General features: G+C 66.4%; 3 protein-coding genes across 3 annotated transcripts; all 3 read right to left on the bottom strand.

Annotated features, from left to right (window-relative positions):
* Positions 1-122: 122 nt before the first annotated feature.
* On the bottom strand, positions 123-1,952 carry LmxM_33_1590_1 (uncharacterized protein; the record flags this gene model as incomplete). The annotated part of the gene is made up of 1 exon (XM_003886544.1): positions 123-1,952. The coding sequence occupies one exon, from the start codon at positions 1,950-1,952 to the stop codon at positions 123-125; it is 1,830 nt and encodes a 609-aa protein (XP_003886593.1).
* A 2,222-nt stretch (positions 1,953-4,174) lies between these two features.
* On the bottom strand, positions 4,175-4,756 carry LmxM_33_1600_1 (uncharacterized protein; the record flags this gene model as incomplete). Its single annotated transcript, XM_003886543.1, has 1 exon — positions 4,175-4,756. The coding sequence occupies one exon, from the start codon at positions 4,754-4,756 to the stop codon at positions 4,175-4,177; it is 582 nt and encodes a 193-aa protein (XP_003886592.1).
* A 2,796-nt stretch (positions 4,757-7,552) lies between these two features.
* Positions 7,553-8,797, bottom strand: LmxM_33_1610_1 (uncharacterized protein; the record flags this gene model as incomplete). The annotated part of the gene is made up of 1 exon (XM_003886542.1): positions 7,553-8,797. The coding sequence occupies one exon, from the start codon at positions 8,795-8,797 to the stop codon at positions 7,553-7,555; it is 1,245 nt and encodes a 414-aa protein (XP_003886591.1).
* Between the last annotated feature and the right edge of the window lie 1,338 nt (positions 8,798-10,135).

Here is a 10,135-nt window from a genome sequence, read left to right as displayed (position 1 = left end):
CAACGGCTGCCCGTCAACACATGGCGGTGGGGGGCAGCCCAGCCACATCCGCCTCCGCACAAGCGGCCAAGCAGAAGCCAAGGCACAGCCCCCAGCTCGCACGCGCCGGTCTCGTCCACACCCTAGATCAAGATGCAGCGCGCCGCGGTGTGGTACACCGGCTGCGCGAACCGCCACTCGTCCTGCAGCGGATCATACAGCACCATCTCCTGCACATCTGGCTGCCCCAGCACCGGCATCGCTCCAATGGCGTCATCACGCACGCCGTCGGTGTACGGCATCGAGGCGAGCTGTCGGATCGCCGCACGCGCAGGCGAGCCGGGCGGTCCCAGCACAGCTTGCAGCCGACGCATCGCTCTCACAAGCATGAGGCTCGTGTACGCGACCGGGTCCGCGCCGCGCTGGCGCACCGCAGTGCACAGCTCGTCGACGTCGCTGCTGCGCGTCCCCACCACCTCCACAAAGTACACCAGGTCCAGCGCGTCCACCGCGTGTTCCGTGTAGGCGAACGCCTGCCCGCGGGAGAAGGGTGCGACGCAGTAACAATCCAGCCTCCGCAACGACACGTTCGAGGGGGTCAGAGCCTTCATCGGCACCTCCAGGATGATATGGCAGGCCTGGCACTCGCTCACCAGGCTCACAACTTCGCCGTACACTCTGCCCAGATCACTGCCCTCGCGCAGCCTCATCACCAAGAACAGAAGACGGCCGCTGCCCTTCACGGTCGCGCCCCGCATGGCCTCCTCCACACAGCCCAGCAGGTCGCCGCACACCTCCGCATTGCCCACCCCCAGGGCCTCGACAACGCTGCGCAGGGTGTCCTCCGTGCCGCCCACGTCCACGTGAACCAGCGGCACCCCCTCCACGCGCACCGCGCCGCGACACGGCACACACCGGCCGCCGCAAGAGCCACCGGCGAGGGCAACCTCTGAGAGGGTCTCGATGGCCGTCTGGAGCTGATGGCTCCGCAGCTGCCGCCGGTACGTGCGCAGGTTCGTCGTGAACACGTAGCCGACCACCAGCACGCCGGCAATGCAGCTCATGGTGCCCTTGTACTTGGCCAGGGCGTAGCGCAAGTTCCTATCCTTCATCCGCTCGCGGCGCAGCATGCGCATCGCCCTGTAGTGGTCGCGCTCCCACTGCACCTTCTCCATAATGCTGTCCAGCTCCACCTTCGACACAAACACAAGCGGCAGGAGATCCACGCCACCCAGCAGGTACATCCGCTCCTCCCGCCAGCCGCCGCTGAACAGGATCAGCGCGATGGCCTCGACGTTCCGCGGGTCGTGCACGCAGGAGCGCAGCCAGCCTACCAGCGCCACCAGCCTCGCGCTGTGGAGCAGCTTCTTCGGCGGCTGCAGCGCCACAATGCGTTCACGTGCCACAGAGAGCTCCACCTCGCCGCTCTCCATTAGTATAACATACGTGGCATCTCCGTCCACCTTTACGATAGTGCCCATCATATGCATGGCGGACTGCGCCACCGCCGCTGTGCTCGAGGGATCCTTCTCCATCCTGACCATCACCCGCGTGCCAGCATCCACCGTCAACAGCTGCGCCGCGGCCCGGCGGCGGTTCCCCCCGTGGCAACCCCTCTCTGCAGTACCCAGCATCTCCACCGTGTAAGACGCCTCCGACAATTTGCTCACGAGGCGTCCGAGAGCCACGGGCCGGTCGTCGAAAACGCTGGCCGGGTGCGTCGGACCCACACCAGCCAAGAGCCCTTCCAGACTATCCCACCGCTTTCTCGGTGACGGCAGAGGGCCAGGCGTGCCCCCCTCACACTCACGCCAGTGACCGCCGTGCGACAACACACAGACCACGCCGCCGCATCCGCCACTCGCCGCCGGCAACCGGCAGCCGAACAAAGAGACTCTAGACAATGCAGCCGCACCCGCACGGTTTCTGCCGCCAAATCCGCACAGACAATTGCCGGCGAAGCCTCGCCGCATGGCCCTTCACAAGGGGTACAAGTGTGAGCGCCTCGTGTTGGCGTGTGCGTGTCTGCGCTGCTCACGGCTGGGCGGCTCCAATGCACCACCGTGCTTCGAGAACCACTCACCAGCCGCGTGCCAGCGTGCAGCAGAGAGAGGAGTGGGGCGCATGATGAGGCATCGGCACAGAAAGCGGCTGCGCTGCCAGACGGCGCGCACACGCACGGACATGCACACACACACATATATATATATATGCCGGCATGCGAGAGCGCACACCTGCACGCGCATGGCGCAGCCCCACCACGCGCAGCAGCCGCGCGACAGGCGTGCAACACACCCTACCCTTCCTCTCCAGGAGGACGACGGGGGCGGCAGTGGCGGTGTTGGGTTGAACGCGTCGGACAAGGGAGGCAAGCATGGTAACCAGCACGCACGAAGGCGTCCCACAAAGCAAATAGAGGAGAAGGGAGAGAAGAGAGAAAGGCGCACGCACGCCGTCCGCCCTGCCAGGCGAGGACAGCAAGCGAGCGGTCCGCGAGGACATCGTAACGTTAGACGCTCGCCGGTGTGGTTGGCACACAAAAACAGAGATAGATATAAATCGATGCACTTTCCGTTCACGTGCGTCGATGCGCTTGTCGGTGGTTACTAACAACATCTGCACCGCCTTCCCACCGCCTCCATACCACCGCGCACAGGCCGACACATGCGCGCGTGCAGCAGCAGCGCGCCCCTACGCCCTGTGGCACGGCGGCCACATCCGCGTCGTCGACGACGAGCAGTCCCTGCCGCTGCACCGGGCCATGCGTCCAGCGGGGCCGCCCTCCGTGTCGCGCTCCAGGGCGCAGACGGTGGCCTCTGTCGGTGAGCAGGGGGTAGCAGGCGGTGGCGGTGGTACATGCCGCACGAGCCCGGGGAGAATGCTGCCCAGCCACAGGTCAGGGCCATGTGAGACCCCGCAGTCTACCTGCACGCCGTGCTTCTCTCCCTCCGTCGCGCCAGGCCCGCTGCACCCCGTCATACGGCGTGGGGACTCCACACAGTGGAGCCTGGAGAACTGAGTGGGGTGCGCAAGCAGCAAAGCCATCGAAACAAATCGCGCAAGAGAGAGGCGCGGAGACACAGCCACACAGGGGGCGCAGACGCAGACAGACGCGAGCCAGACGCCAGAGGAGCGAGCAGGAAAGCAGCCGCGCCTCGGCTCCGCTCCGCCTGCAGCCCCCCTGTCCGCGGCGCCGCGCGTGTGTGCATGTGTGCCTGGGTGCGTGCGCTCTGAGGCACGGCGGCCGCCCTTCGCTGCGCCGCCGCCTCCGCCAGCACGCACGCGCACGCCACGCCTCCCTCTGCGCCGAGAAGAGAACAGCAAGCATAAGTGAGCTCGAAAGAGAAGAACGTCAAGTAAGGCGAGAGCGCGGGGCGGCAACCACCAACAAAGCGCCAGCACAGAGACACGCCAACAGCCACAGCGTAGGTGAGGGGCGGGGGTAGCGGCGCCGAGACTGCGCTCCACACGCGTCGGCGCGCCAGCAGCACGCAAGAGTCGCAGCCGCAGCAGACGGCCGCGGCCGAGGTGGCGGTGGCGGGGGCCGCTCACCGAAGACGGCGGAGGAGGGTCACAGGGGCGCATGCGCCAGCGCACACGCACACGCCGTGTACCACACCCCAGCATGGCGGAAGTGCTGCAGTCGCCCCTCAGCAGCGGTGCCTATGCACGGACGTGCCGCTGTGGCCTGCACAGGCGCCGCCATCTTGCCCTGTCCCATGCGCCTGGTCGTCCGCCCCACGCCACTCCCACCCCCGCGCTCCGCCAAGGGTGCGCCGCGCCGCCCTCACGGCGGCAAGCCCCAGAGGCGGCGCGCAGGGTGTGCGCTGCCCACTCTGCACAGCGCAAGTCGCCGCGCCGGCGAGCACAAACGCAGGAGAGAGCGCAGCCGTCAACACCGACACCGGGCGCTCCCCCCTGCGCGCCGCGCCGCCACCAACAACCCAGCAGCCATGCGCCTGCACCACAGCAGCGCTTCGGGGGAGGGGGAGGGGAAGGGGAGACGCACAGGGCAACACTCGTCAAGACACGCACGCGCACAACGAGAGCGATTGGCCGGCCAAGGGCACACACGGGAGCCCGCAGCTGCCGCACGCTCCTCCTCGCTCACGGCAGCTGCTCCTCGAGTGCAGGTTCGTGGAGGTGCAGTGCTGCTATCGAGGTCGCCCTTGGCGTCCTTCTCCTATCTCCCGTTTTATTTGCTGCTTGTTAGCGGCGTGTTGTTTTCATTGACGCGAGAGGAAGATATCGAGTAAAAGAGCATCAATATCGCATTAATGATATTCAGGCACCAAGCTGTGATCAGGAGATCAAAACCGATCCCGAAGGTGAACTCGTCCTTGGCCTTCTTGCAGTCTGACTCATCATCCTTGTAGTACGTCACCACCATGGCCGCCCACACAACGCACAGGGTGAAGATGCCAGCTACATTGAGTCCCAGGCAGACCCAACGAAAGGTGGAAGAGCAGAAGAGCAGAAACATGCCAAAGATGAACGCGGAGAAGTAGATAAGGACGGAGATGATGACAAAGGCCTGTGCAGCCTGGAAGAGCTTCAGCCGGCCTAAGCAGTCCGCCCACAATACATCCGTCGTCACAATATATGTCGTATTGTAGCAGTCCACCTTCATACCCCATAGTGAGACGCACACCAACTTTGGTCCCAAAATATCCGGAGCCGCTGCGCGAAACATGTCCAGCGGCGTTCCCACCAGCACCAAGAGGAACGCGACGAACTGGAAGGCCACGTAGAGAATGACAACCACACTGCATGCCATGGCCGCAAAACGGACGAGAGCGAGAGGCTGAGAAGGGCAGCGCCGAGGCAGACGGGGGAGGCAACAGCAGAGGGGGGGTGGGGGGATGAGATGGCGCAGCACAGCGGACGAGGAGGGCAGCCGCAGGAGGGGGCAGATGGGACAGCGGGAGAGAGCAGAGGTGCGGCGACGCGATGGCCTTGTGGCTGCGGCGTGTGCGCGCACGCGTTGTCGTTTGGCGTCCGGTGGCGTGCGTGCGTGTTGTGAGAGGCGGAAGAGGGATGGGCGGTGTGGGCAGCAGTGAAACAGGGCGAGAAGAGAGGTGGAGAGAGCGGCGGAGGGGGAGGGGAGGCAGTGATGGGGATACAGGCAAGCGACGCTGCGAGGCGTGCGCAACGGGAGCACAGGGGGTGCTGGCTGGCACACACACGCAGAGGAAGTACACAGGCAGGGGTGCCGCCGGCATTCTGTGAGACGCGCACTTCACACATACACACACAGATACACACACAGGCCCGACAGGGCACCTGGTGTACCAGCCTTTCAGCATCGCGGTGCAGCAAGAGAGACGACGCACGGCGCCGGCGTGTCCGTGCCCACCCAGCACGGCACGGGCACAGCGGTGCGCCCTCCCCCTTTCTCAACGACAAAGGGGACGCAGTGGCGTTGCGGCTGTGCTGCCACGTTCCTGCCAGGCACACACACGCCACGCACGCCGCGCACCTGAGAGTCACCTCGCGGCACGGGAGGTTCTCCACCAGCCACCAGGCAATGTCGCTCGCCGTCCGCACGCCGTCGGGGCGGGGGCCGGCTCGCGCCGTCCGGTGTGGGACGCGAGACGACGACCCAGCCGGCCGGGTGGGCTCGTGAGGCGCAGGTGCCGCAAGCATCACCAGAGCAGCACCAACTACACCATCCGGTCATGCGGAGTCCACCGCGGGAGTGGGGTGGCGGGTCGCCACGCCGTATGTGACGGCATGCAGCGGCTCGACGCGGACTGAGGGGAGAGAAGCGCGGCACGCAGGCAGACACGGCAGGGTCTCACAGCGTCCGCTTGCGGTATGACCCGGTGCAGCGGCAGGACGGCTCGTCCTCGACCACGCGGATGTGGTCGCCGTGCCACAGGGCGTAGGGGCGCACTGCTGCTGCACGCGCGCATCTGTCGCCGTATCGCGTGGTGGACTCGGCACGCTCAACACAAAAGGCTATCGAGCGCCGGCGGACCCCGTGACGCCGCTGACAGCCGCCTCGAGGCGCGTGCACGGCGCCCGGCCCTCCAGGCGATGGACTCGCGCCTAGCACGCCTGCACCCCCTCCACCTCCGCAGCATCAGAGCCGCACCACCCGCAATCAGCGTCTCCGCATGCGCAGTTCATCGTCCGCCTTCTCCGGAGCCTTCGAAGCACATGGGGTGCCATCGCTAGCCGGTCTCACCGCTCGTCAGCTCCGACAACCGCAGGCCGCGCGAGCCCCATGAGCGCATGAGCGCCACATGCACAGCTGCGTTGCCGACACCAGCGAAGTCGCAGCCCAACGCAAGCGGCGCCACCGTCTCCACCGTCGAGACAACAGCTGCAGACAGTCCACACCGGTACGGCACGCCTCCTACGGCGTGAGAGAGGCATCGAATGGAGTGGGGCCAATGGGACCCGGTATGACGGACTCGGGCGTACCCACATTCGTGCACGGCGACTGGCGCACCCACCGGCTCGCCTAGGACGCAGAGGCCGAGACAGCCGCGAGAGGGAGTGCCCGAGAGCTGGGCATCAGCAGTTCCACCCCATGGCGCGCCTTCACCAGAGCATGCGCACGCGCATGCAAGCCTACATCTATACATGTGTATGCGCCTGTATCGGTGACTCCGCCGGTGCACCGCCAACGGACGGCGTGAGTCCGCCGCATCGCCTTTGCCGACGCTCGTCTGGCCTCCCAGCACAGGCGAGGAGGGGGTCGCCGCAGGGGGCGACGGCTCTTCTCCTCTCCTCTCCACCCCCATGGCACCTTCGTCTCCCTCGGCACGTGGTCAAGCAGACAACCGCACCGGCACGCAGCTGCCAGCCCCCACGTCGCAGGGCGGCGCCGTGCCGTGAGGTCTGCCTTCAACGGCTGCCCGTCAACACATGGCGGTGGGGGCAGCCCAGCCACATCCGCCTCCACACAAGCGGCCAAGCAGAAGCCAAGGCACAGCCCCCAGCTCGCACGCGCCGGTCTCGTCCACACCCTAGATCAAGATGCAGCGCGCCGCGGTGTGGTACACCGGCTGCGCGAACCGCCACTCGTCCTGCACCGGATCATACAGCACCATCTCCTGCACATCTGGCTGCCCCAGCACCGGCATCGCTCCAATGGCGTCATCACGCACGCCGTCGGTGTACGGCATCGAGGCGAGCTGTCGGATCGCCGCACGCGCAGGCGAGCCGGGCGGTCCCAGCACAGCTTGCAGCCGACGCATCGCTCTCACAAGCATGAGGCTCGTGTACGCGACCGGGTCCGCGCCGCGCTGGCGCAGCGCAGTGCACAGCTCGTCAACGTCGCTGCTGCGCGTCCCCACCACCTCCACAAAGTACACCAGGTCCAGCGCGTCCACCGCGTGTTCCGTGTAGGCGAACGCCTGCCCGCGGGAGAAGGGTGCGACGCAGTAACAATCCAGCCTCCGCAACGACACGTTCGAGGGGGTCAGAGCCTTCATCGGCACCTCCAGGATGATATGGCAGGCCTGGCACTCGCTCACCAGGCTCACAACTTCGCCGTACACTCTGCCCAGATCACTGCCCTCGCGCAGCCTCATCACCAAGAACGGAAGGCGTCCGCTGCCCTTCACGGTCGCGCCCCGCATGGCCTCCTCCACAAAGCCCAGCAGGTCGCCGCACACCTCCGCATTGCCCACCCCCAGGGCCTCGACAATGCTGCGCAGGGTGTCCTCCGTGCCGCCCACGTCCACGTGAACCAGCGGCACCCCCTCCACGCGCACCGCGCCGCGACACGGCACACACCGGCCGCCGCCAGCACACCCTCATCCGTCGATGGCCGGGCAGCCTCTGACAGGGTCTCGATGGCCGTCTGGAGCTGATGGCTCCGCAGCCGCCGCCGGTACGTGCGCAGGTTCGTCGTGAACACGTAGCCGACCACCAGCACCCCGGCAATGCAGCTCATGGTGCCCTTGTACTTGGCCAGGGCGTAGCGCAAGTTCCTATCCTTCATCCGCTCGCGGCGCAGCATGCGCATCGCCCTGTAGTGGTCGCGCTCCCACTGCACCTTCTCCATAATGCTGTCCAGCTCCACCTTCGACACAAACACAAGCGGCAGGAGATCCACGCCACCCAGCAGGTACATCCGCTCCTCCCGCCAGCCGCCGCTGAACAGGATCAGCGCGATGGCCTCGACGTTCCGCGGGTCGTGCACGCAGGAGCGCAGCCAGCCTACCAGCGCCACCAGCCTCGCGCTGTGGAGCAGCTTCTTCGGCGGCTGCAGCGCCACAATGCGTTCACGTGCCACAGAGAGCTCCACCTCGCCGCTCTCCATTAGTATAACATACGTGGCATCTCCGTCCACCTTTACGATAGTGCCCATCATATGCATGGCGGACTGCGCCACCGCCGCTGTGCTCGAGGGATCCTTCTCCATCCTGACCGTCACCCGCGTGCCAGCATCCACCGTCAACAGCTGCGCCGCGGCCCGGCGGCGGTTCCCCCCGTGGCAACCCCTCTCGGCAGTACCCAGCATCTCCACCGTGTAAGACGCCTCCGACAATTTGCTCACGAGGCGGCCAAGAGCCACGGGCCGGTCGTCGAAAACGCTGGCCGGGTGCGTCGGACCCACACCAGCCAAGAGCCCTTCCAGACTATTCCACCGCTTTCTCGGTGACGGCAGAGGGCCAGGCGTGCCCCCCTCACACTCACGCCAGTGACCGCCGTGCGACAACACACAGACCACGCCGCCGCATCCGCCACTCGCCGCCGGCAACCGGCAGCCGAACAAAGAGACTCTAGACAATGCAGCCGCACCCGCACGGTTTCTGCCGCCAAATCCGCACAGACAATTGCCGGCGAAGCCTCGCCGCATGGCCCTTCACAAGGGGTACAAGTGTGAGCGCCTCGTGTTGGCGTGTGCGTGTCTGCGCTGCTCACGGCTGGGCGGCTCCAATGCACCACCGTGCTTCGAGAACCACTCACCAGCCGCGTGCCAGCGTGCAGCAGAGAGAGGAGTGGGGCGCATGATGAGGCATCGGCACAGAAAGCGGCTGCGCTGCCAGACGGCGCGCACACGCACGGACATGCACACACACACACATATATATCTATGCCGGCATGCGAGAGCGCACACCTGCACGCGCATGGCGCAGCCCCACCACGCGCAGCAGCCGCGCGACAGGCGTGCAACACACCCTACCCTTCCTCTCCAGGAGGACGACGGGGGCGGCAGTGGCGGTGCTGGGTTGAGCGCGTCGGACAAGGGAGGCAAGCATGGTAACCAGCACGCACGAAGGCGTGCCACAAAGCAAATAGTGGAGAAGGGAGAGAAGAGAGAAAGGGGCACGCACGCCGTCCGCCCTGCCAGGCGAGGACAGCAAGCCAGCGGTCCGCGAGGACATCGTAACGGTAGACGCTCGGCGGTGAGGTTGGCACACAAAAACAGAGATACAGATAAATCGATGCACTTTCCGTTCACGTGCGTCGACGCGTTTGTCGGTGGTTACTAACAACATTTGCACCGCCTTCCCACCGCCTCCATTCCACCGCGCACAGGCCGACACATGCGCGCGTGCAGCAGCAGTGCGCCCCTACGCCCTGTGGCACGGCGGCCACATCCCCGTCGTCGACGACGAGCAGTCCCTGCCGCTGCACCGGGCCATGCGTCCAGCGGGGCCGCCCTCAGCGTCGCGCTCCAGGGCGCAGGCTGTGGCCTCTGTCGGTGAGCAGGGGGTAGCAGGCGGTAGCGGTGGTACATGCCGCACGGGCCCAGGGAGAATGCTGCCCAGCCACAGGTCAGGGCCATGTGAGACCCCGCAGTCTACCTGCACGCCGTGCTTCTCCCCCTCCGTCGCGCCAGGCCCGCTGCACCCCGTCATACGGCGTGGGGACTCCACACAGTGGAGCCTGGAGAACTGAGTGGGGTGCGCAAGCAACAAAGCCATCGAAACAAATCGCGCAAGAGAGAGGCGCGGAGACACAGCCACACAGGGGGCGCAGACGCAGACAGATGCGAGCCAGACGCCAGAGGAGCGAGCAGGAAAGCAGCCGCGCCTCGGCTCCGCTCCGCCTGCAGCCCCCCTGTCCGCGGCGCCGCGCGTGTGTGCATGTGTGCCTGGGTGCGTGCGCTCTGAGGCACGGCGGCCGCCCTTCGCTGCGCCGTCGCCACCGTCAGCCGCCGCCTCCGCCAGCACGCACGCGCACGCCACGC

Source organism: Leishmania mexicana, contig 17 (genome assembly GCF_000234665.1).
Source record: "Leishmania mexicana MHOM/GT/2001/U1103 WGS CADB00000000 data, contig 17, whole genome shotgun sequence".
Taxonomy (NCBI): domain Eukaryota; phylum Euglenozoa; class Kinetoplastea; order Trypanosomatida; family Trypanosomatidae; genus Leishmania; species Leishmania mexicana.
Note: the sequence above shows the minus strand (reverse complement) of the source record. Positions and strands in the feature narration are given on the sequence as shown.